Source organism: Marmota flaviventris, chromosome 3, assembly GCF_047511675.1.
Source record: "Marmota flaviventris isolate mMarFla1 chromosome 3, mMarFla1.hap1, whole genome shotgun sequence".
Lineage (NCBI taxonomy): Eukaryota > Metazoa > Chordata > Mammalia > Rodentia > Sciuridae > Marmota > Marmota flaviventris.
In genome coordinates this window covers 58310688-58335493 of record NC_092500.1, presented here as the reverse complement: position 1 = coordinate 58335493, position 24806 = coordinate 58310688, and the positions used below count along the sequence as shown (strand labels likewise).

General features: G+C 43.7%; 3 protein-coding genes across 5 annotated transcripts; 2 read left to right on the top strand and 1 right to left on the bottom strand.

The window, feature by feature from the left end:
* Positions 1 to 605: 605 nt before the first annotated feature.
* On the bottom strand, positions 606 to 4277 carry Mettl1 (methyltransferase 1, tRNA methylguanosine). Of its 2 annotated transcripts, none has more exons than XM_071609713.1 (6): positions 4214 to 4277; positions 2808 to 2971; positions 1732 to 1916; positions 1529 to 1642; positions 1277 to 1378; positions 606 to 1116 (listed from the first exon to the last, which is right to left on the bottom strand). In XM_071609713.1, the coding sequence occupies exons 2-6, from the start codon at positions 2950 to 2952 to the stop codon at positions 997 to 999; spliced, it is 666 nt and encodes a 221-aa protein (XP_071465814.1). In that variant the 5' UTR covers positions 2953 to 2971; positions 4214 to 4277; the 3' UTR covers positions 606 to 996. The 2 variants fall into 2 exon arrangements, with proteins under 2 accessions (XP_071465814.1, XP_027781686.2); XM_027925885.2 differs by lacking the exon at positions 4214 to 4277 and adding an exon at positions 3642 to 3792.
* On the top strand, positions 3887 to 13520 carry Eef1akmt3 (EEF1A lysine methyltransferase 3). 2 transcript variants are annotated; one of them, XM_027925899.2, is made up of 3 exons: positions 4360 to 4582; positions 4700 to 4811; positions 11323 to 13520. In XM_027925899.2, exons 1-3 carry the CDS (start codon positions 4406 to 4408, stop codon positions 11712 to 11714), a joined length of 681 nt encoding a protein of 226 aa, XP_027781700.1. In that variant the 5' UTR covers positions 4360 to 4405; the 3' UTR covers positions 11715 to 13520. The 2 variants fall into 2 exon arrangements, 1 of the variants encoding a protein (XP_027781700.1); XR_003581370.2 differs by lacking the exons at positions 4360 to 4582; positions 11323 to 13520 and adding an exon at positions 3887 to 4042 and having other exon boundaries at positions 4700 to 4787.
* A 204-nt stretch (positions 13521 to 13724) lies between these two features.
* Positions 13725 to 22053, top strand: Tsfm (Ts translation elongation factor, mitochondrial). Its single transcript, XM_027925873.2, has 6 exons — positions 13725 to 13843; positions 14102 to 14275; positions 14818 to 14946; positions 15687 to 15809; positions 19489 to 19576; positions 21469 to 22053. Exons 1-6 carry the CDS (start codon positions 13787 to 13789, stop codon positions 21873 to 21875), a joined length of 978 nt encoding a protein of 325 aa, XP_027781674.1. The 5' UTR covers positions 13725 to 13786; the 3' UTR covers positions 21876 to 22053.
* The last annotated feature ends 2753 nt before the right edge of the window (positions 22054 to 24806 follow it).

Sequence of the window (24806 nt, the reverse complement as noted above, 5' to 3'; positions counted from 1 at the left end):
GTTTGGAAATTCTCTGGACTGTTGGATGAGCAAGGGGTGAGTGCATGCTCTGAATTGCTAGCGGACTCAGTCTCCTTTTGAGTAGCTGTCTGGGCAATTGCTCCTTTCCACTTTTAGCTTTAAAATTCTCCATAGTTTAGGGCTGGAATTGTGGCTCAATGGTAGAGCACTTGCCTAGTATGTGTGAGGCACTGGGTTTGATCCTCAGCACCACATATAAATAAATGAATAAAATAAAGATCCATCAACATCTAATTTTTTTTTTTTTTTAAGAGAATTCTCCATAGTTTAGATCTCTGCTCCTTACATCTCACTCCCCTCACTATCCGTGTCTGGCACTGTGTCAGCCAGCTCTGAAGTTCTGGAATCAAAGGTTTACATGGAAAAAGAGAGGGTCTCCACCCCCTCACCACCAGGGATTCTCCAGAGACAGCAACAATAAAGGGAGCAGAGATTGCCCCAGTCAAGTCTTAGGCAGGGAGAAGATGAGAGGAGGCTCCTGATACACCCCCCACCAATCTTTCCCGAGAAATAGCAGCACGGGCATGCATGAGCATGCATACACATTATTCCCCAGGACTGCAAAGAAAACACAAGTGGACAAATGATTTGAGCTGAGAGTTTAGACAGTGGGACATTGCATTCTGCATCCCAGATAAGGAGAGTCCCCACAAGGAGCAGGGAGTACTACAGGAGGACAAGACCCCACACCCTTCCTAATGTCTCCTCTGGCCAAGGTCCTTTGTCCTTCCCAGTTATCTACTTGTGCTTTCTGCTGGCATTGGAGGAATGAGAAAGTGAGAAGGGTAGTTGTGAACACCAGCACCTCCCCAACTTTTGGAGAGAATGCAGTCTCCCAGCCCCACCAGGCTCAGGTGGGAAGGCCCAATCTCTTTGGAAGAGGCCTGATCTTCTTTCCTGTCCCTGGAAGATGGGGATCAGCTAAGGTAGGGTAGGCAGTCAGTAACCAGGCAGGGTAGAATTGGAGGTCAATGCCTAGAGGGCAGGATCCTGTATTCTTCGGAAGATAGCTGGGAAATTCTTTCCTCCATTACGTAGAACTTTCTTTCCCTCCTCTGTTGAGGTGCCTAGATGTCCTATAATGGGATCTTCGCTCTGGAAGAAGGAATAGTCCAATAAGTCCTTGCCCACTTTTCAGACTCCCCAACCCCTATACTGCCATCCCATCCTCCTGGCCCTGACCTGGGTTCTAAGAGTATAGAAGCATTCTGGAAAGGACCTGCATCCTTACAGTTCCCCTAGGCCCTTTACTTACCAGCTCTTCCAGAGGCACACGCTCAAACAAGGGGTGCCCTTCAAAATGGGTGCACATCCAGTGGTGTAGCTCCAGCACATCAGTTATGGTATATACCAGCCCCTGCATAGGCAAAATCAGCCTAGGTAAGGGCTGTATGCAACTGAGCAGCAAAATGATGGGAGTGATGATGGAAGTTCCTAGATACATTTCCAACTAATTCTTAGTGAAGATTCCAAGTAAGCCACTCACCCCTCCTCCTTCCCAACTCACCCCAACTCTTAGTACATAGGCATATTCTGCCAGCAGTGTGGGACTGATGATTCGCCACTTGTGCTTTGTTCGCTTGAAGTGTGGATCAGGAAAGAGGAAGAACATCTTTGTCAACTGTGAGACAGATAGGCACCAACAAGGTTGAGACCTGGCCTCTAGGCCTGGCCTGCTTACCAGCCTAACCCAACAGGTCCCCTCCCCACCTGGCCTTTGCGGAAGAAGTTAGGAAGGTGCTTCATGGCATTACTACGGAGACAGGCAATGTTCTGGAAGCCACCTCCAGGGGCTGTGCGAAGTGCCCGAATCCGGTCTTGTACATAGTCTGAGACCTTCACACGTATCTCCAGACCCAGAATCAGAGTGTCTGGAAACAGTGGTGATAGTTCCACTGGAAACAGAAATAGAAATGGGATCATCAACCTCATACTTGTGGAAATTCAAAGGGGTCAACACAAGAAAGGAGGACTCAATCTGCAACTACCAAAATCAGGAATGGGTATGATATACATATATGAATTATTCTCTGCTGGGGATGAGTTGGGGGAGATACAAAAATTGTCACCAGGATTACAATGGGAAGGCTGAGTTACATATACAATTTCCTTTACAATTTTCACAGTGATTTCATACATGGTCTTATTTAATTTCTATAAGATTCTACGGTAGACTGAGAAGATGAGGACTCTAAGGGCCAGAAATGTTCAAGATCATAGAGCTAAGAAGGGGTAGAGCTGGAACTTAAACCAAGGTTTTCTACTTCTAAGTACCATGTTCTTCTCCCTATCAGGCTGTTATCTGTATGGGAAGATCTAAAACTAGGGAAGTGGCTTGACATGCATACCTGAAACAACACAGACAGTATAATAGGAACCCAAAAACATAAGAGTGGAGAAGAAAAAATGTGACTAGTTGAAGGTGTAGTGGGGGTTAGGGAAAGTGGTGGAATCCCTGAGAAAGACAGTTCAGGATCACTGACCACAGCAGCTAATCTCTGATGCTTGTGCTGACCGGTTCAATAACCCAGCACCTGGCAGGCAAAATGGGGCTCATGTAGGGACTGAGGCCAGACAGAACAAATGAGGTTCTAAGAGGCATTTGAGGCAACCCCCTCCCTTCTCCAAGGCAAAGGCCACACATCCACAGTAGAAGGGAGGTGGGAGGCTTTCCACACTGATGTCACCAATGTCTTAAGGGGAAAGGTCACCTGTAGCCCCCATCAAACCTGCTGAGGTAGCAAAACCTAGGCCCCTCCTCACTCCAGAGAAAGAACAAGTGTTACCTAACAGGCCACCATAGCCACAGCCTATGTCTGCAAATTCCACTTGGGCCTGAGCTCGATTTTCTTTCTTATCCTTTGGGTCATCATGGCTCTGATTTTGAGTGAGTGGGGCGAAGAACTCTGGATATAGCTCAGACCAGTCCATCTCCTCTGGCTTCACAGGGCTATTGGAAAGAAGACATAAGACATGTAAGAAGATTGGTTATACAATTTTTCAGAAGTGGTATTGCATGTGTATGGGTGGGAGGTATACAGAGGAGGATTTCTCAAAATTCTGTAACACTAGACCCTAGGAGGCACAATGGAAAGCCCCCTCGCTCTCATTGTGAACCACAGGCCCATTATGAGGCCCACAATTGTTGATCTGCCCATCTCCACTTCTGGGGTTGATATGACTCTGACTGGGCAGCTCTCATTTCTGGGACACAAGTTCCCCTTCTCCTAGAGACTGCCTAAGGCACTGAGATCCTCCTATTTTGTGTGCTGTGCGAGGAGAGAGTAAGATAAGGAGTGTAGGATTGTGTATATCTTTGTGGTTTTTTGTTTTGTTAAACCCAGCAAACAAAAGTGAAAGATGGAAACGACAACCTGCTTCTTAACTCTAGTTTCAGTAACTCTCTTCCCAGATTTGGCACCGCTACTAGGACGCCACGCCCCCTTCCAACTGGCCAGCTCAGCCCTCAGCCAAATCTCTCCAATCCACCCCCTAACTGACGTCACCCAGTCGATTCTCCCGGGTCCATCCCAATCCTCCCTACAGTCCCAGCACAATTGCTCTCCCTGGCTGCTCGGAGGCTCCAGCCCTCTTTCCGCTCCCCCTGCCCGGCTCCTCACTAGCGCAGCGTGTGGTCCGCCATAGGGTTGGAGTGGGCACGTTGCCGGTAGTAGCGCTTCTGAGGCTGCGGGGCCTCAGCTCCCACTGGGTTTCCAGTCTCGATTCTCGCCATGATGCCGGGTGGCGGGTTTCACAGCATCCACGTGGAGACCGAGGCCGAGGCGCAAGGTAATGACGCATAAGCATGCTGCAAGCAGGTCCCGCCCCCTTAAAGACCCAAGAGCAGATTCGACTGGGCTGAGCTGGGAGGAGCTCAGGGGTCGAGTGCCGGAGCTGGCCTCCGCACCGCTAGTTTCTAAGCCGTTTGGCAAGGCCAGTCCGGACACCAACCTCTTCTCTTAGGTTGTTTCTGCACGGTCTGACTACCATACCAGGCTGCAGGTACCTGTGCACCCCACAGGTAGGAGGGATCTGGGGGCCTCGCCTCCTACAGTGGAATCAAGCACGTTTCTCTTTCCTCTCCCCGATCCCGAGCCCTCTGGCGAGGAGAGACACACACACACACACACACACACACACACACACATCTGTCTGTTCCTAAGTAGGTCCTGTTGGGTATGTACTAGGTTACCAAGGCAGGAGGGGCAGCTCCTCATTCCACCTCCAGGAAGTCCATCTGGAGAAAGGAGTGCTGACTCCGGGAGGCGGGGCTCGATGCCACGGGGAAACCGAGACGGGGGTGCGGGGGCGGCCCTCAACCTCTACTCCGCCACGGACCCGGGATCCGAGCACCCGCCTTGGCTCCGGGGTACTCTCTTGCCGGATGGCGAACTGCCGCCGGGATCCTGAATCAGAGCCGGAGTCAGTGTTCCCTCACGAAGTCGGCCTCTTTACCGACTCTTACTCCGAGAAAAGCCGGTTCTGTTTCTGTGGGCATGTACTGAACATCACGCAGAATTTTGGTTCACGACTCGGGGTGGCTGCAGGCGTGTGGGATTCGGTGAGAAAAGGGCTATGCCAGTTGAGGGTCCCTGGGAGGTACCACCGACCCTCGATTCCTAGTCTTCCCTATGGAGTCATCTCTGCCACTCTCTTTTTTCTCCCCCACCCCTCATAGGCTCTGAGCTTGTGCAACTATTTCGAGAGTCAAAATGTGGATTTTCGAGGCAAGAAGGTGATCGAACTGGGCGCAGGGACCGGCATCGTGGGAATCTTGGCAGCGCTGCAGGGTGTGTGAGCTGGCATTGCGGAGGGAGGGGTTAGGGGAACGGGAATGTGGAGAAATTGTTACTTCGTGGACTCTTGGGAGAGGGCAGTGCTTTGGGTTCAGCCCAGTCCCTCTCTTTAACAACCTCCCACCCGACACCCCCACCCACACCCCCGCCGCCTTCTTCTGTGACAGAAAGCGCTAATTAGCTGTCAGAGCACCCAGGATGGTTGATTTGAGGGCAAGAAATAAAAATTGGGCAGGTCTTGTAGAAGTAGTTTCTACTTTTGGTGGTGGTGGTGGGGGGGAGGCGTATCAGTGATTGAACCCAGGAGTGCTTAATCACTGAGTCACATCCTCAATCCTTTCTGTTTTTTATCTTGAATTCTGAGACATGGTCTTGCTAAAGTTGCTTAGGGCCTCGCTCAATTGTTGAGGCTGACCTTGAATTTGCAGTCCTCCTGACTCAGCCTCCCTAGTCATTGGGGTAACAGATATGTGCCACCAATCCAGATAGTTTCTATCTTTTTGCTCTCTGTGATTTCATGGGGGAGTTTGTCAATTAAAATCCCCTTTGGGCATGGCCCATGACTATAATCCCAGTGACTGGGGAGGCTGAGACAGAAGGATCGCAAGTGTAAGGCCAGCCTTAGCAATTTAGCAAAGCCCTAAGCAACTTAGCCAGACCTTATCTCAAAAAATAAAAATAAAAAGGGCTGGGGATGTGGTTTAGTAATAAAGCACCCCTGAGTTAAATCTCCATTACAAAAACAAGACCAAAAAAAAAAAATCCTCTTTGGCTTGGAGGTGGTCTTCTGTCAAAATGCATATGTGGGGGTATCATGTAGAAAAGTGACCTGTGGGTATTAAACCTTGTGACTGCTTTAGACTTCATGATGTATTAATATATGTTAGATTCCTTAGGTTTTTGGGAAGTGGGGGTAGGAATTAAGCATGGCAGACTTGGAAAAGGAAAGGGTAAGGAAAAGTTTGCTTGTATCAAGAAACAAAAACTAAAAAAACGAGTCTCTTATAATCTAAGGAACAGACAAACCCTACACTGAAAGCAATTATCTAAAAACTTTTTTTTTTGGAGTGGTATCAGGGGTTGAACCCAGGGGCACTTAACCACTGAGCCACATCCCTGGCCCTTTTTTATTTTTTATTTTGAGGCAGGGTCTCACTGAGTTGCTTAGGGCCTTGCTGAGGCTAGCCTTGAATTTGCAATCCTCCTGCCTCAGCCTCCCAAATGCCAAAGGGAATTTTAATTGACAAATCCCCCATGAAATCACAGAAAGCAAAAAGATAGAAACTGCAGGGAGCAGTGGTACATGCCTGTAATCCCAGTGACTTCCCAGTGACTGGGAAGCTGAGGCAGGATTGCAAGTTCAAGATCAGCTTGAAAAATTTAGTGAGGCCCTAAGCAACCCCTGTCTCTAAATAAAATACAAAAAAGGACTGAGGATGTGGCTCAGTGGTTAAGTGCCTCTGGGTACAATCTCCCATACCAAGAAAAGAGAGATAGATAGAAGATATAGATAAATAGATGGAAAGATAGATAGATAACACTCAGATTTCTAACTTGGCAACTTAATAGGGAGCAAAGGAAAAGAAGCTAGTCTGGTAGCAAGTGAAGGTAAGTGTTCCCATTATATGGATGCTTTTTGGGCTGGGATTGTGGCTCAGCATAGCACGTGCGAGGCCCCAGGTTCGATCCTCAGCACTACATAATAATCAATAAATAAATATAAATATATATATTTATATATATATATTTTTTTTATTTTTTTATCTTGAGAGTAGGTCTTACTAAATTGCTAGGGCCTCTCTAAATTGATGAGTCTGGCCTTAAATTTACAATCCTCCTGCCTCAGTCTTCCTTGCCACTGGGATTACAAGTGTATGCCACCACACCCAGCTATGAGTGTCATTTTGTCTCCTTCCCTTTCCCTCGAATTCCTGGTAATCAGCCAGTCCTTGCATTATATGTCCTTAGCTCTTCTACAGTTATCTGCTCTACTTCCCACCACGTTGAGTTCAGGCCATTACCATTTCTTGCCTGGTTTTTCACAAGAGCCTTCATGCTTCCCCATGCGAAAGTTTGGCATACCCAACCTAGATTCTGTGATCCTCCCTCAGGCTTCCTCATTTTGGTGAATCAAACCACCATCCACCCAATGTACCTAGACATCACCTTTCACATGTCATTGTTTATCACCCCTATATCATTATTCAAGTCCTATTGATTTTATCTCCTGAAAAATCTCCTGGATTTTTTCATGTATTGTCATATCCACTGATAGCTTCCCAGTCCAAGCCACCATCACCACTTGCTTGGGCTGCAATATAGTCATACTAGTCTTTCTACCTTGACTTTTTGCCCCTACTTAGACTTCTGCCCACTCCACTCAGCAGTCAGAATGACTTTCAAAATGCAAATGTGGAACTGGGCACCGTGGTGCTTGCCTGTAATCCCAGCAGTCTGGGAGGCTGAGGCAGGAGTATCATGAGTTCAAAGCCAGCCTCAGCAAAAGCAAGGCACTAAGCAACTCAGTGAGACCCTGTCTCTAAATAAAATACAAAATAGGGCTGGGGAGGTGGCTCAGTGGTCAAGTGTCCCTGAGTTCAGTCCCCAATACCAAAAAAATGCAGATGTAATCACACCCCACCCCATGCCAAAACTTTTAGTGGGTTCTTTTTGTTTTCAGGATAGAACAAATACGTTTAGTATGGCCTCCGATGCCTTACCTCTCTCTCTAGCCTTTTTCTTTCTTCCTCTTTTTTCTTCATATTTTTTTTCTTTTTTCAGCAGGGAGGTACTAGTGATTGAATCCAGGGCTTTGCATGTACTGAACAAGAGTTCTACCACTGAGCTAAATCTCCAACTCTTATTTTATTTTGAGACAGGGCCTTGAACTTGTGATCCTTCTGCCTTAGCCTCCTGAGAGCTGGGATTACAGATGTGCACCTAGCTCTCAACTTCTTTTTGTTCCTCTCTTTCCCTCCTGTCCTCTTTATGCTATTGCCCTTTTGTTGGTTCCACAAACCTACTTTGATGTTCCCTTCCTTGGGGACTTTACACAGGCTGCACTTTCTGTCTGAAACCCTTTTGCTACCCGGTTAATGCATATGCATTCCTAATTGCTCAGCTCAACTATCACTTCCAAGGAAAAGCTTCTTTGATAATTCCACCCCAGGCCAGTTTAGGCCTTTCTAGTACATATCCATCTGTACTCATTGGTCTCATTTTAAATTTGCTATCACTGACAGGTGGGTCTTAAATGCTAGTCTGTTACACTTCCCCTTTTCTGCTTATTCTTCCACTCCCCTAAATATCTGTTTCTTCCCTTCTTGTTCTTCAAAACTGTGAGTGCCTCTTCAACTATCATCACCCTCAGCTGATGACTTTGTTTCCCATCTCCTGATTGCTTGTATTTTCTCAAAAAATGTCCACATGTTCCTGTTGCAACATCTATTCTCCTATGTCTGAGTCTGATACATTGCCTTCTGCTTTGTTGTTGTTTTTGGTGGTATTAGGGCTAGAACTCAGGGACCCTCTACCAATGAACTACACCCTCAGCCCTTTTTATTTTATTTTGAGACAGGGTCTCACTGAGTTGCTGAGGCTGGCCTTAAACTTGTGATCCTTCTGCATCAGGCTCCCAAGTGGCTGAAATTACAGGTGTCCACCACCACACCTGGCTGCCTTTTGCCTTGTTATCATGGATCAACACACTGTGCTAGCTATAGTCAAACCCTCCATTTGTCTAAAGATTCTAAATTTTCCCACCAGCTCAAAGACACCGTTCCAGCAACAGCCCCCAAGCATCTTCTGTATTGTTGATTTTTCCTTCTTTTTGGGTTTTATTCTCCTCCCCTCTCTCTATATGTGATTATGTCTATGTATAATTATGTCTACTGTCTACACATATTTTATGTTATTATATACACATACATACATAAATATACTGTAATTTCTCCTATCTCAGAAAAAAATACTCTGATCCTACAGCTTCCTCCAGATACCAAGCCATTTTTTCTGCTCTGCTTTAAAAAAAAAATTCCTCAAAAGAGTTATTGTCCACTGTCTCTGCTTCTTCTCCTTCTATGTTTTTTCTCCATCCATTCCAATTCAGACTGCACCATGCCTTTCACTCCAATGGCTCTAGTTAAGGTTATGAGCTTCCCTTTCAACTTTGTGTTGTTAAACCCAGGAGTCTGTTCTCAGCCCACCTCAGTCGACTCTGCATTTGACATTGCCACTTCCTCCTTGAAACTTTCTTTGTTTTCTGGAGTGCCACACCTGTTTCTGCCTGCCTCACTGGCACACTTTTCCCTTCTCTTTTGTCAGTGCCTATTCATCTTCGCAACTAAAAATTTGAGTGCCCCAGAGCTCAGGTAGTAATCTTTTGACCTTTTCTTTTTTCTGACTACATTCCCTCCTGAGCACTCTCAACACTTTGTGGCTTTGAATGTCCTTTTCATGTTTGTGACTATCTACTCAGTATCTTTATGCAGTGTCCAGAAACAACATTATAATTTCCTATTCATACCACCTGCTGTAGCACTGTTTGTTCAGATGAATGGCAATTTGGTTTTCTAGTTAGGTCAAATGTCTGAAAACTATCTGAACTTTCCCTCTTTCTCTGTCATATTTCATATTCAATCTGTTGGCAAATCCTGTGGACTCTATCTCCAAAATATATTCAGAAAATATATTCTTTTGATATTTGAATATATTAAAAATACATTTGGTGGTACATGACTGTAATCCCAGCAACTTGGGAGACCAAAGCAGGAGGATTAAATTTGAGGACTAAGTTTGAGGCCAGCCTGGGCAACTTAGCAAGACTTGTCTCAAAATAAAAAATAAAATGGGATGGGGATGTAGATCAGTGGTAAAGTACCCCAGGTTCAAATCCCCCAATGCCCTCTAATTGCAGCAACCAAAATGCATCTCTTAAAACATTAAATCAGTTTATGCCTTTCTTCCATTTAAAATTCTTCCACAGTATCCCAGAAATTTGAAAGCCAGATTTCTCAATCTTCTTATAAGACCCTTACTATGATCCAGTGCCTACTATTGTCCCCTTTACTCTCTGCTCTAGCTATTGACACGCTGTTCCTCACTCGCATCAGGCAGCAGAGTCCTACCTCAAGGTCTTTTTGCTTGCTGTTCTGTCACTTGGTAGACTTTAGCCTGAGAGATCCACGTGATTTGCTTTATGCTGCCTTCAGGTCTTTCAAACATAACCTGCTTATGGAGACTTTCCCCAATCATCCAATTTAAAATGACACTCCCTGTCCTGACCCTTAAGCATTTCTTATTTCTTTTCTTGCTTGACATTTCACCATAACACTTATTACCATTTGACATATGGTATATTGCATTTCCTTTTTTTTTAATTGTTGTCATCTGTTTCTTGCTACTAGACTGTAAGCTCCATAGGGAGGGGACACTTGTCTGGCTGGTTCACTGCTGTAGTCTCAACACCTGGCATATAAGCACATGATAAAAATGAATGAATGCATCCTTAGTACTTCCTACATCTCTTTCCATAATACTCATCATGATTATAGTTAAATAATGATTTTTAATTTATAGTTAAATAGTTAATTTTGCAGTACATAGTGCATTTCTACCTCTAGAATAAAACTCAAGGAAAGCTGAGGTTTTGTTTTGCTCACCACTGTATCCTTAGCACTTCTGGGTGCTCAATTTATTGCATGAATGCTTTCTGAAATGCTAATCTGGTCTTCACCCTGCTTTTTTTTTTTTTGGTATTGGGGATTGAACCTAGGGACACTTAACCACTGAGCCACATCACCAGCCCTTTAAAAATATTTTTATTCAGAGACAGGGTCTTGCTAAGTTGCTTAGGCTAGCTTTGAACTTTCGATCCTTCTGCCTCAACCTCCCAAGCCGCTGAGGTTACAGGTGTGCACCCCCATGCCCAGCCCTGCTTCTCATCTTAAATCCTATTGCCCTCTATGAAACTTGAATCTCCTTAGCATGTTATGGTCCTCTTTTCTCATGTCTTGACACTTTTCTGTTCTACAACCTTTAAGTTACAGCCTTCTTTGAACATGTCATACTTTTCTCTTGCCAGGCCTTCATACTCACTCTCCTCTGCTTGAAAAGCAACACCTGACTAACTCCTGCTTGCCCTTTAGAACTCAGCTGAGGTCATGTCTTCTGGGAAGCTTTCCAGATCCCTAAAGGCAGGCTTGTGTCAGTGGGGGTGGGTGCATAGCCCGTCTCCAGCTCAGTTGTGCCCAGGCTTCTGCTGACATCTGATTGTTGTGTTTGGCAGAGAGGTTGAAGATTAGCTCAGAGGGAATGTTGATGTTGTAGAATGTGGAGTAATGAGAATAGCAGTCGATGAGATGGATGTTAGGGCAACTAAAAGTCAAAGTGTGGACTTTGGGCTGTGAAGACATTGCCCTCTAGGCATTGAGGTCTCTGGACCTTCCAACCAGGAGCCGGTGGTTGGTCCCTCTGACTTGCATTTCTCCTCCTTGCTCTCTCTCAGGGGGGGATGTTACCATCACTGACCTGCCAGTGGCCCTAGAGCAGATCAAGGGCAATGTCCAGGCTAACGTGCCAGCCGGAGGCCGGGCCCAGGTTTGTGCCTTGTCCTGGGGGATTGATCAGCATGTCTTCCCTGGAGACTATGACATAGTGCTGGGGGCTGATATCGTGTACATGGAGCCCACCTTCCCACTGCTACTGGGAACCCTCCAACATCTGTGTGGGCATCATGGCACCATCTACCTGGCCTCCAAGATGAGAGAGGAACATGGGACAGAGAACTTCTTTCAGCACCTTCTTCCCCAGCACTTCCAACTTGAGCTGGCCCAGCGGGATGAGGATAAGAATGTCAACATCTATAGGGCCAGGCACAGGGAACCAAGACCTGCTTGACGTCATTCCATTCCAGTAAAGGAACTGCATTTCTCCAAAGCTGTATCTCCAGAGTCACAAACACAAGGACTAAAAAAAAAAAAAAAAAGGATTTCCTTGGTGTCTCTCTCCCCCTTCCTTCTTTGTTCCCGCAGTTATGCTTGGACAGATGAAGGGAGGTGTTTGTTTGCTAAGAATTCTGGAGTCCTAGAAGGATTGGCTTTTAGAGCGTAAAGGGGTTTTGCACAAAGGAGGTTGGAAGGGTCCCTGGGATATTTAGAAGTAAAGAAGGTAAATAAGATATGAGAACAGTGAGACTGTCACAGATGACTTCCAGTCCTGTTTATACAGAATGGACTTTTTAAAAAACCAAGATCTAGTCAGGCATGGTGGTGCAAGCCTGTAATCCCAGCAACTGGGGAGGCTGAGGCAGGGGTATCGCAGGTTCAAAGCCAGCCTCAGCAAAATCGAGGAACTAAGCAACTCAATGAGATCCTGTCTCTAAATAAAATACAAAATAGGCCTGGGGATGTGGCTCAGTGCCTCTGAGTTCAATCCCTGGTACACCCAAAAAAGAATAATAATTTAAAAAAATAATAAAAAATAGAAAGGGCTAGGGATGTAGCTCAGTGGTAAAGTGCCCCAGTACCAAAAACAAAACCCCAAATCTTTGGGACTGGGTTTATAGCTCAATGGTAGATCACTTGCCTTGCATGCATGAGGCACTGGGTTCAAAACTCAGTACCACATAAATATAAATAAGGAAAGATATTGTGTCCATCTACAACTTAAAAAAAAACCCAAACCCCCAAATCTAAAATTTATGGAGTACCCCCTCACACCCCAACAATAATCTGGTAGGGTCATGGCTCTAACAGGGTCAGGTCCTCCCAATCCTGAAGCTGGGGAAAAGCAGCAGAGCTGTCTTTTGGGCTATAGCTTCTTTTTCCTTTTCAGAGCTGGATTCCTGATATCAGAACATAGTGCAGTGCAGAACATGGACTAAGTGCTAGATTCTTCTCACCTTTGGTTTTCCTTTCTAAGCTCCATTAGTCATTCTTTTCTAATGTGTTTGCTTCAGTTTTTCTCTCCTCTCATGCTAGCTTCTCTGGTCCAGGATCTCTTATTGCTTAGGCACATAGTCACCTCTTCTGGACCCTCTGCCACCTTCTCTCGCCTTGGAGCCAGTCTGCAAACTTGGAATCTTCCAAATCAGCTCTGATTAGCTTCCACTGCTTGTAGAAGCAAGAACAAGCTCCTCTGCTTAGTACTTCCATCTAATCCCAAATTACCTCTCTCTTTCATTTTCCATTCTTTTCCTACACGTATTGGGCCTCTGACCAGATTGTAAAAGGTCTACTCTTTGTTCTCTAAATCCATATAAGAGTTCCTGACTTCTTCTATCTTTATGATGATTCCCTGCCTGGAAGGGCTATTGCTACCTGTCAAAAAATCTTGCTTTTTGCCTCTTTCCTGAAAAAAAGCTTTTCAGCTCCTGTTTGAATGCGATTTTTTCCCTCTGAGATCCTTTAACCTCTTATGGGACCTTACTTTGACTTGTGTGAACATTTGTCTTATCCTTGTTTTCTCACTGTGGGATTTCCTGGGAGGGTAGAGCTGTGGTTCGTTTATTCATGTCTAATTCCCCGAAGGTTAGCACAGTTCCTGGCACACAAGTGTTCCACAGATATTTTGCTGATTTAACAAATACTTGCTAAGTTTATTGGAGGGACTCTACCCATCTACCTGCCTCAGGGAGTTTGTCTTGAGTCATAAGTGGATAATGAATGTGAAGCTACATTGGAAATAAAAAAAAACAAGTGTCAACCATTCGTCTTACATTATTATTTTGTGACAACTTTATCCTTTGATTTTTCTTATTTTTCCTGTCGCGGGTAACTCCCTGTGAAGTGTCTGAATCTATGCTGTCTCCATAAATTTAAGCTGAATGGAGGCGACTGTGTTCCTCTTGCCAGCAGGTGGAGCCACTCTTGTTTGCCACGTTCTGGGGAAGAATTTTGACCCTCCCGCCACGTCGTAGTCGGTCGTTTGGCTCGTACGTCAGCGGGCGGGAGTGAGCCGTAGCTGGCGAGATGTCCCTGCTGCGGTCGCTGCGCTTGTTCCTGGACGCGCGGACCGGGAGTTTCCCGGTGAGGACACCTGGCCCGATGCTCACATTGCCTTCCTTGTAGTTTTCCTGTGCGTCCCGAGCGCACCCCTTCCCTTATCCCGACCCGCATTCAACTCGGTTCCACCTCCTCCACTGGCATTGACTCTTCTGTGTCCAGCTTCAGTCGCTGCCCTGTCCTCGTCTCCCCAGCCCTAAGGCTGCCTCGGAGCTGAAGTGCTCCCCTCCCCGTCTCTTAGCTGCTTCTGGCTTCTCATCCCTGTCTTCTTACCCTCTCCAGGCCGGGTCTCTTCAGCTTCAGTCGCCCCAGCCACGGTACACCATTCACGCTGCGTCCTGGTTGTCTGCCTCTTCTTCCAGCAAGGAGCTCCTTATGAAGCTGCGGCAGAAAACAGGCTACTCCTTTGTAAATTGCAAGAAAGCTCTGGAAACTTGTGGTGGAGATCTCAAAAAGGTTGGAAGGGGATGCAGTGTAGGGTACTAGGGTCCAACTTTAGTCTGGAGAGGTGATACTGGGGAGCGTAGGTGAGACCTGATGACCAGTGGCCCATAACGGCAGAAACCTAGATGGAATTCTGGCTTAAACAACCACCTCAGCCTGTGTTAGTGGGGAGAAATTGACCCAGGGTTAACGAACCCTATATCATGCGAAACTGCTTGGTGTTTTCTGCCGCAGGGACCTGTGTGCACTCAGGAGTCAGACCCTGCTAGATGAGCACTCTATCACTGAGTCACTGGCACAGCCCCCATAGTTGAGTCATTCTTGTCTATATAATGAAAATAATACCATTTCCTCCATAGGGTTGTTGTGAAGATTAAAGTTGTCCAGAGCACCAGTTTCTGCAATCTATACTCAGCATTTAGTGGTGTACTGCCACTAGAATTATAGAATTTAGGGGAAGCAGAAAGCATCAGGGAACTTGAACATATTTTAGAACATCATTCAGTATAAATTCTGTGACTTCATCATCTGCCCTTCTTCTTTCCAATTTATAGGCAGAGATCTGGCTTCACAAGCAGGCCCAGAAGGAGGGCTGGAGCAAAGCTACCAAGCTCAGTGGGAGAAAGACTAAAGAAGGACTGATTGGGCTGCTGCAAGAAGGAAATACTACTGTATTAGTAGAGGTAAGTTGTTGGAATTTCACATATCAAGAATAGATGGTCCTTCAGTGTAAGGCTTATAGTTGACCTTTTGCATTCTAAAATAAGAAATTTGTTTGAGAATCATAAAGGGTAGTTGGAATTAAACTTTAGAGACCTTAGTTATTAGCTATGGACTCATTTAAGTATAGAAATGCACAGGTGTGGTCTAGAATATTAGTCCTAATATTCTAGAATATTAGTCCTAACTGTGAGTCTAGTGCAGTCTGTACCTTGTCATTATTTCCTGAAAATTTATATTTTAAAGTAGTAACTATATTAATTAGTTGATAGTAGAGAGTATCTGTTTTAGAGGAGGTTTGGGGGCCTTACCTAGTGAAAAGAAGTAGGTGTAATTAGTTTAGAGTAAGAGAAGGGGATAAGCAGGGTGATAGCAAATGTGGTTTGGAATTGAAGGAGGCTGGAGAAATGAGGTGTTTATGGTGTGCAGCCATAGGCAAGTGGTCAACTTGTAGTGAGCCCTTCACAACATATGGAACCCCCTCTGAATGTGTATGTTCGTGCTAATTCATTGGAACAGAAAGAATCACTTCATTAGTTTCTGGCCTCAAGCAAAAGAGGAACTGAAGCTTTAAAACTCTGGAGTCATTTATTTTTGCTGAGTCTGAAGCTGATTCTATCAACATCTTGGTTTACTGCACAACCTTAGGGCACTTTTAGAAACAATCAGTAAACAACTTATACAACATCATTTATCCTTACAGGTAAACTGTGAGACAGATTTTGTTTCCAGAAATTTAAAATTTCAACAGTTGGTCCAGCAGGTAGCCCTGGGAACCATGTTGCATTGTCAGAGCCTAAAGGATCAACTCTCCACGTACAGTAAAGTGAGTTTGGAGGTTGTCTTCAGCATGCTGCATTTGTTCCTGTTTTGGTGTTGGGGATGGAATTTAGGGTCTTGTGCATGCTAAGTATGTGCTCTACCACTGTACTAATCCTCCAGCCCCTGCTGTTTTTCTGTTTTTTTACCCCCACTACCCCAAACTCTCTGATTTCACTCTCTTGCTTCACATTGCTGCTTATATGTTATCTCTTTGGGGGAGGTGTATTTCCCTTTTGTTTTTCTTTCTCCTTATCTGCCTTATTTAAAATTTTTTTATTATAGTGCCCATATGTTACATTTATCTACTTATATATTGTCTGTCTCCCCCCATAGAATGTAAGCTTCATGAATTTGTTTTTTCACTGCTATATCTTTGGTGAAAGAGAAGTGGGGGCAGCATTCAATTGGAGCTTAGTAAACCTTTGTTGAATGAATGAATGAATGTCCATTGGATGGGATCACTCAAATTAAGCAAAACCATCTGAGGCTTCCTATTCAGAAATCTGGAATGCCCTGAGGAAAGTGTTTCCAAGTGGGGAGATTGGAAGAAGCACAATTTGGGAGAGTAAACATATTCTGATTCATAGAAGGGTAAAGGAATGAATTAATCAGTCTGCCTTTGATTCAGTATTATTGTCAAGACAAAAATGACCCAACCATTCAATTACATTTTTTTTGTGTGTTCATTATCATTTCTTTCTTATTTTTCCTTCTCTTGAGATTGTGTGGTAAATGTTAATTGTTACAGCACTAATTAAAAAGTCCTATTTGGGCTGAAGATATAGCTCAGTTGGTAGAGTGCTTGCCTTGCAGGCACAAGGCCCTGGGTTCAGTCGTCAGCACCACCAAAAAAAAAAAAATGTCATTTAGCCAGTCTTAGTGATGCATACCTGTAATCCAGTGGCTCAGGAGGCTGAAACAAGATGATCATAAATTCAAACCTTGTCTCAGAAACTTAGTGAGGCCTTAAGCAACTTAGTGAGATCCTATCTCAAAATAAATAAAAAAGGGCTAGAGATGTGGCTTAGTGGTTAAACACCTCCGGGTTCAGTCCCTGGTACCAAAAAAAAATGTATATTATATGAAAACTGTGTTGCATTTATTATTATTTGGGTGCTGGGGATTGAACCCAGGACATTATAAAGGGTAAGTGGTCCCCACCACCTTTTTTTTTTTTTTCATACTAGGATTGAATCCAGGGGTGTTCTACAACTGAGCTATATCTCCAGCTTTTTTTTTTTTTTAATTTCCCCCCCCCCCCCACAGATATTTCTTACAATGACGATATAATGTGTATATATCCTTTCCTTTTTTGGTACTGGGGATTGAACCAGGGGTGCTTTACCACTGAGCTCAACCCTTTTTATTTTTAATTCTGAGATAGGCTCTCACTAGGTTGCTGAGGGCCTTGCTAAGTTGCTTAGGCTGACCTTGAATTTGTGATCCTTCTGTTTTAGCCTCCTGAGTTGCTGGGATTACAGACATGCACCACCAGGCCCATCTATGTATACTTTTATTTGTTTATTGGTACTTGGGGATTGAACCCAGTGGTACTTTATCACTGAGCTATAGCCCTGGTGCTTTTTAAAAAATTATTTTGAGACAGGGTCTTGCTAGATTGTTTAGGGCCTCTCTAAGTTGCTGAAGCTGGCCTTGAACTGGTTTTCCTGTTTTTTTTTGTTTGTTTTTGCAGTGCTAGGAATTGAACTCAGGGCCATATGCATGGTAGGCAAGTGCTCTACCACTGAGTTACATCCCTAGTCTTGGCCTTGAATTTGTGATCCTTCTGCCTCAGCCTCCTGAATCATTGGGATTACAAGTGTAATCCTGGAATTATATATACTTTTAATCTGCTTTTATCACTAATAATATATCCTAGAAATACTCTATAGCAGCTCCTGGAGATCTTTCTGTTTCTTTTTTTTTCCAACTGCATAGCAGTTTGTTGTATGGATATGCCATAGTTTATTTAACCAATTCTTCTGTGGGCATTGAGGCTGATTCCAAAATACACCTTTTTTTCTTTTTGGTACTGGGGACTGAACCCAGAGTGCTTTACTACTGAACTAGATCCCTGCCCTTTTTGAGATAGGGTCTTGCTAAGTTGCTTAGGGCCTTGAGAAGTTGATGAAATTGGCCTGGAATCTGCTATTCTCCTGCCTCAGCCACCAAAGTTGCTGGGATTACAGTCATGCACCATCAGACCTAGCTCTGATTTCAAAATTTTATGATTAGAGCTGGGTGTGGTGGCACATGCCTATAATCCCAGTAATTCAGACTGAGCCAGGAGGATCATTAGTTTGAGGTCAACTTGGGCAACTTAGTGAGACCTTGTCTCGAAATAAAAATAAAAAGGGCTTAGAATGTAGCTTAGTAGTAGAGCACTCCAGGTTTAATTCCCAGTACTACATATTGCAAAAAACAAACAAACAAAGAAAATCCCACATGATTAGAAATAATTGCTTAATGAATAATCTTGTACATATGTACTTATATCTAGGTATTTTGGTTTTTTTTTTCTTTTTGGTGGTGCTGGGGTGGTGCTGACCCAGAGACTTGTGCCTGCTAGGCAAGCACTCTACCAACTGAGCTATATTCCTAACCCTTATGTCTAGTTTTAAGTGTATCATAAAATTCCTAGAAACAGCCACGCATGGCAGTACATGCCTGTAATCCCATGTATTCAGGAGGAAGAGGCAGGAGCATCACAAGTTTGAGGCCAGCATCAGCAACTCAGACTCTGTCTGAAAACTAAAAAATTAAGAAAGGGCTGGAAATGTAGCTCAGTGGTAAAGTGTTCTTGGATTCAATCCCCAATACCAAAAGGGGGAAAAATGTCAGAAACTGAACTGCAGTGTCAAAAGGTAAACATATATGTAATTTTGTTAATTATTATCTAATTTTCTTCCATTGGATTTGGAATATTTTGTATTCCCACCAACAATTTGTAATTCTCCTAGGTTTAATGTTTGTGTGAAAATATTGTGCCTGGTTTTTAGTAATTTATATTTTAAGAAGTTAGGTTAGGGGATGGGAGTGGAATGGAATTGGGAATAGTATAGTGATAAAATAATTCATAAAAACAAGACTGTTAACTTTTTTTTTTTTGTACTAGGGATTGAACCCAGGGGAACTTACCCACTGAGCCACAGCCCAAGTCCTCCTTTTTATTTTTTATTTTGAAGCATGGCCTCTCTACATTGCTCAGGGCCTCACTAAGTTGCTAAGGCTGACTTTGAACTCGCAATCCTCCTGCCTCCGCCTCCCAAGCCGAAAAAAGGGATTACAGATATGTGCCATCACGCCTGAACTGTTATCAATTTTTAACATTTTTGGCTTAATGAAAATATTATCTGTTTCTGCTTAGTTATCTTAACCATTTTCTTAGAAATAGACTATTTTTGCCTGTTAATAATTTTTTTTGGTGGGGGGTACCAATGATTGAATTCAGGGGCACTAGACCATTGAGCCACATCCCCAACCCTGTTTTGTATTTTATTTAGAGACAGGGTCTCACTGAGTTGCTTAGTGTGTTGCTTTTGCTGAGGCTGGCTTTGAACTTGCAATCCTCCTGCCTCAGCCTCTCAAGCTGCTGGGATTATAGGTATGCGCACCTTGCCTGGTGCCTATTAATAATTTTAATAGTGCAAAACTGATTCATGTTTGTTTTCTTGTGCACTTAGGGCTTCCTGAATTCCTCTGAGCTTTCTGGACTTCCAGCTGGGCCTGACAGAGAACACTCTCTCAAGGATCAATTGGCCTTAGCAATAGGTGAGTATTTGTAAGGATTCTGGAAACTGGAAATTAATGACTAGATCTTTTGGTATCTTTGCTGTTCCTCCAATATTTCCATGGAGAATTGCAAGCTCCTGTGCCTTTCATCAGGAGCCAGATGATATGAATGTAAGAAATAGGTTGTGTTAGGTGTTAGGGAGCAATAGGCAGTTTGAATTGAAGAGCTTCTCTGCTGAAGCTAGCACTAGCACCAAACTCTAGCCACCTGTTATATTTTAGGGTAAATGGAGTTCCAGTGATTACTGGATTCCTTAAAAGAATTCAGAATTATAGGCAGAAATCTCAGTTTTTAACTGTTTGCAAACTAAAATTATTTTCATCATTGTACCAGCCAAACAAAGTGTGGCTAAGTTCCAATTGACTACCTCTTTATATAACATAGGGAAAATAGTACTTCAAAGGTAAGTTTTTCTTCATTATAAACAGTTCTAGGAATTTTTAGGGTCATTGTTTTTAGGAATTTGATCTCAAGGTATCTGGTTCTGAATTTGTAAAGGTATGTTCTTTTAGAGCTCACTGATGTTGGGAATCAAATCTAGATCATTATGGTGGGAGTAGCAGGGATTTGCTTGTTTTCTGTATCCTTAGTGGAGGAAGGAAAGAGGGCTGGGATTGGAATTACTGGGATTTTTCTGCTCCTCTGCAGTTTCCAGTCAAGACGTTAGTTCTGTTTTTATCAGATCATAGTATTTATGATATTCCAGTGAGTCCTAGATGAGAAACCAGCAGACTGTTACATATTAAGAAATAGGGCTTATTAAGAAATTCTGGAAGAACTGGGTGCATCAGCCTTGTCAATTTCAGAGAATTAACAATTGGGTAGATGTTTTAAGATATTTTAAAATTTGTTTTGGTTTCTGGATTTTCCCTTTTCATAACTTTTAGCTTTAGTTGTGGTTAATCCAGACATATTTATCCAGACCACTTTGTTTATCCTCCTGCTCCTTCCTACTTTTTGGTTTATTTGGACTTCTGAGAATGGCATCTGAGAGAAAGGAGAAAACTGCTATCTGTTTTTGGTTCTCATAACTCTGATAATGTCATCCTTTTGTTTTTAAGGAGAGGAAGTCAAAACTATCAGATGACATGGCTTTTGGATTTTCTGGGACTTTTAGTTGTAGACCTTTTCCTGATACAGTGAATGATGAGGAGTTGTTGATGTCAGTTATGGTTATAGGTAGGGATGGTAATTCAGTGGGAAAAATCACTTATTTGCTTTGGAGTCAGATCTGAGGTGTTTTTTTGTTTGTTTGTTTGATTTTTTGTGGTGCTGGGGATTCAATCCAGGACCTTGTGCATACATGGGAAGCACTCTACCAACTGAACTATATCCACAGCCCAGATCTCAGTTTTAATTCCAGCTCTGCCATGTACTGTTGGGTGGGTTACTTAAGCACTAGTCTAAACCTAAGTTTAATGTATTAATAATAGCTAGCCTTTAAGTGCTCACTATGTGCCAGTTACAATAATAAAATACTTTTACATATATCACCTTATTTATTTCTCTCTATAACCCTGAAGGTTTATAGACCAGGAAACTAAGGCTTGATAAATTAGTAAATAGGGTTATGTCATTAAGTCTCTTGCCCAAGGTCATATAGCTAGCAAGAGATAGAACTAAGACCTGTGTCTGTGACACCATAACCTCTGTTTTAAATACTAGAATACCTATCACATAATGCTTCTTCAAGTACGCCCCTACCATGCCCCTGTTCCTCTTTAAACAAAACTGAAAATTATATATCTTTGAGGAAGGATCACCTTCCAAATTTAGACTCTTTGTGCATAAACATTAGTATCACCACAGGTATCATATTCTGGTGATGTGTTGTTTTTTGTTTGTTTATTTGTTTGTTTGTTTTTAATAGGGAAACTTGGAGAAAACATGACTCTTAAACGAGCTGCGTGGGTGAAGGTGCCATCTGGGTTCTACGTTGGCTCTTATGTCCATGGAGCAATGCACAGTCCCTCGCTCCACAACCTGGTGCTGGGGAAGTATGGGGCCCTGGTCATCTGTGAGACATCTGAACAGAAAGCAAACCTTGAAGACCTTGGCCGCCGCCTTGGGCAGCATGTGGTGGGCATGGCTCCTCTCTCTGTTGGCTCCCTGGATGATGAACCTGGGGGAGAGGCAGAGACCAAGATGCTGTCCCAACCATACTTGCTGGATCCCTCTATCACATTGGGACAGTACGTGCAGCCCCATGGGGTTTCTGTAGTAGACTTTGTGCGGTTTGAATGTGGAGAACTTGAAGAGGCAACAGAGGCTGAATAGGTTCTAGACACTTTTGGCTTAGGAGAAAATGTTTATTTTTATTTCTGGACATCATAGCAAAAAGAAGAAATTGCCCAAGCCTCTTTAAACCCAGAATTTGTCAACTGAATTTTTAATGAAATTATATAGTTCATGGGGTAAAGTTAATAAATAATATTTTTTCCTTGTTTGCATGCTACTGGATTTTCCTTGTTTGCATAATACTTGGGGGATTGGACCCAGGAACACTTAACCACTGGGCCACATCCCCAGCCCTTTTTTTTTTTTTAATTTTGAGACAAGGTCTAAGTTGCTTAAAGTCTTGCTAAATTGCTAAGGCTGGCCTTAAACTTGTGATCCATCTTCTGAACCACTGGGATCAGGCGTGTGCCACCACTCCCTGCTGGGTTTAGCTGTTTATTATTTTATTTTGGGGGGTATTGGGATTGAATTCAGGGCACTTGACCAGTGAGCCACATCCCCAGCCCTATTTTTTTTTTGTATTTTATTTAGAGACAGTGTCTACTGAGTTGCTTAATGCCTTGCCATTGCTGGCTTTGAACTCGCTATCCTCCTGCCTCAGTCTCCCAAGCCACTGGGATTACAGGCGTGTGCCACCACACCTGGCTTATTTTTTTATTTTAATTTTAATATTATTTTGGATGTGGTAATGGGGATTAAACACAGGGCCTTACACATGCTAGGCAAGCACTCTGCCACTGAGCTACATCCCAGTTCTTTTAAAAAATTATTATATTTTGAGACATGATCTTCCTAAATTGTCCAGTCTGGCCTCAAAGTTGTTATCCTCAAACCTCCTTAGTTAGTGGGATTACAGTGTGTTAGAGTCTGTAAACAAGTCAAAATAACACCTGGCATTTAGCCAGGGGAATGTTAGAGTTCGTAAACAAGTCTGGATGGTGCCTGGCAAAATGCCAGAGGGAGTGGTTTGAGAAGTAACAAAAGCGAGCCATTAAGTGTGGAGATTTCTTATTGGTTCAGTGCTGTATCGAGTTTATGCTAATTAGATAAGCTATGTGGAATGTATAAATACTGCTCCTGTCCTGCAATAAACGGCTCCCTCTCCTGCTGTATCAACGTACACAAGTTATTCGTCACCCCCCCTGATTATTCTGCTGCAGCTGGACTGCGGCAGATGGTGGCCCGTACCGGGAGCCCCGGGACACTCGGGGGTAAGTGACGAAAAAAAGCTGCCCGTCCATAGATAGGACGGGGGCAATCTGCTCGTCCCTAGGCATATAGGGCGGGAGGAAAAATGACCATTTCGAGAAAATGGAGAAGATTGATACAGTATGTTTGTGTCTTGTTTTGTCTTAAAATGTTGTATTGTCTTTGTGATGAAAATATGGAAGGGGTGAGAAGTAAATTACTAAGGGAAGAAGGCACCCCAGTGGAACCAAGAATAGTTAGGGCATGTGTTGATGGAAGCCCAGGAACTCTAGTCAGAAAGAAAAAGAAAGTTCAGAAGAAGAAGGATTATCAGGAAAAAAGTTGCAGCAAAAGGCTATTACTAAATACTTTTCGTTACCGGAGGGTGCGTGAAGCGGAGAGGCGGCTGCCGAGTGTGCAAGCCAGTCACAGTGCAGCAAGGATTTTCCAAGAGGCGGCGGCAACTGGCTCTTCCCGGCCTCCTGGCCGGGGAGCTGGCTCTTCCACTGCTGCGAGCCCAAATCTAGACCTGACCTGGAGGCACAGTCTCGCAGGCTCTTGCTCCCTGTGCCCAGTAGCAGTTTGAGTCCGGGACACTCCCCAGGGCGATCTGGGGCTACCCGGATGCTACAGCCAGCAGAAGACGCTACCAGCGTCCCTGATGTTTGCTCATTTTCAATGCCAATAACTAAGCTACAATGGTTCTCCCACACCTGGAAGCTAATGAGTAATGCGCACTATTAATGCTTATTTCAAATGTAGAAAACCTTGAGATAATGTACTAAATTGTTCAGAAGGTTGTTTTCTTAGTGGAATGCTACAGGATTTTCTTTAGCCATCGTTGCCGGAGTTCCTGCCTTCGTCCCAGTGCCGGTGAAAACAGGGGTGGAAGAATTTCCAGTGTTGCTGAAAACTGGACGAAACTTCGGCTGAGAAACGGACGATACTTCGGAGCTGTTGCTGTTTCTGCTACTACAGCTTAGGCTAGCTGCCTGCAGAACTTACCTGGACTGTGATTTAAGCTAGCTGCCTGCAGAACTTACCTGGACTGTGAGTTAATCTATTGAGATACTGCTTTACCTGGACTGAGACAACAAACTGTAATCTACAACAAATTGTAACTCTTTGTATCTTTGCAAATGTTGTCATTGCTGATATAATTTTTCCAAGGGCTTCTTGCATGGAGCCATCAATTGGCTTGGTATTGTGGCATTTTGTATCCTCCCTTTCTGTTTGTAGCAGGTTATTTGTGGTGTTTGTGTAAAAACCACTATGGTCATTATTTAAATTAAACAAAAGGGGGAAATGTTAGAGTCTGTAAACAAGTCAAAATAACACCTGGCATTTAGCCAGGGGAATGTTAGAGTTCGTAAACAAGTCTGGATGGTGCCTGGCAAAATGCCAGAGGGAGTGGTTTGAGAAGTAACAAAAGCGAGCCATTAAGTGTGGAGATTTCTTATTGGTTCAGTGCTGTATCGAGTTTATGCTAATTAGATAAGCTATGTGGAATGTATAAATACTGCTCCTGTCCTGCAATAAACGGCTCCTACTCCTGCTGTATCAACGTACACAAGTTATTCGTCACCCCCCCGGTTATTTTGCTGCAGCCGGACTGCGGCAACAGTGTGTGCTACACATCTGCATGCAAGTCAGATTTTGACATTCTTGTACTAATGACAGTTATTACAGTGGTCCAGTTGTTGAGAGAGTTCAATCAACACTGTCTCTTTACTTTCCCAGTACTAAAACATTTTCCCAACATAATATAAAATTACCATAACA

Bases quoted from the DNA above. Each gene is read 5' to 3' on its own strand.
- Mettl1 (XM_027925885.2), bottom strand. From the start codon at position 3,754: ATGGCGAGAATCGAGACTGGAAACCCAGTGGGAGCTGAGGCCCCGCAG. The intron at 1,917-2,807 runs GTAACACTTGTT...TTCTGTTTCCAG, and splicing joins TGGCTATGGTGGCCTGTTAG to TGGAACTATCACCACTGTTT. The intron at 1,379-1,528 runs GTGAGTTGGGAA...TTGCCTATGCAG, and splicing joins CCTATGTACTAAGAGTTGGG to GGGCTGGTATATACCATAAC.
- Eef1akmt3 (XM_027925899.2), top strand. From the start codon at position 4,406: ATGGCGAACTGCCGCCGGGATCCTGAATCAGAGCCGGAGTCAGTGTTC. The intron at 4,583-4,699 runs GTGAGAAAAGGG...CACCCCTCATAG, and splicing joins CTGCAGGCGTGTGGGATTCG to GCTCTGAGCTTGTGCAACTA. The intron at 4,812-11,322 runs GTGTGTGAGCTG...GCTCTCTCTCAG, and splicing joins AATCTTGGCAGCGCTGCAGG to GGGGGGATGTTACCATCACT.
- Tsfm (XM_027925873.2), top strand. From the start codon at position 13,787: ATGTCCCTGCTGCGGTCGCTGCGCTTGTTCCTGGACGCGCGGACCGGG. The intron at 13,844-14,101 runs GTGAGGACACCT...TACCCTCTCCAG, and splicing joins CGCGGACCGGGAGTTTCCCG to GCCGGGTCTCTTCAGCTTCA. The intron at 19,577-21,468 runs GTGAGTATTTGT...TGTTTTTAATAG, and splicing joins TCAATTGGCCTTAGCAATAG to GGAAACTTGGAGAAAACATG.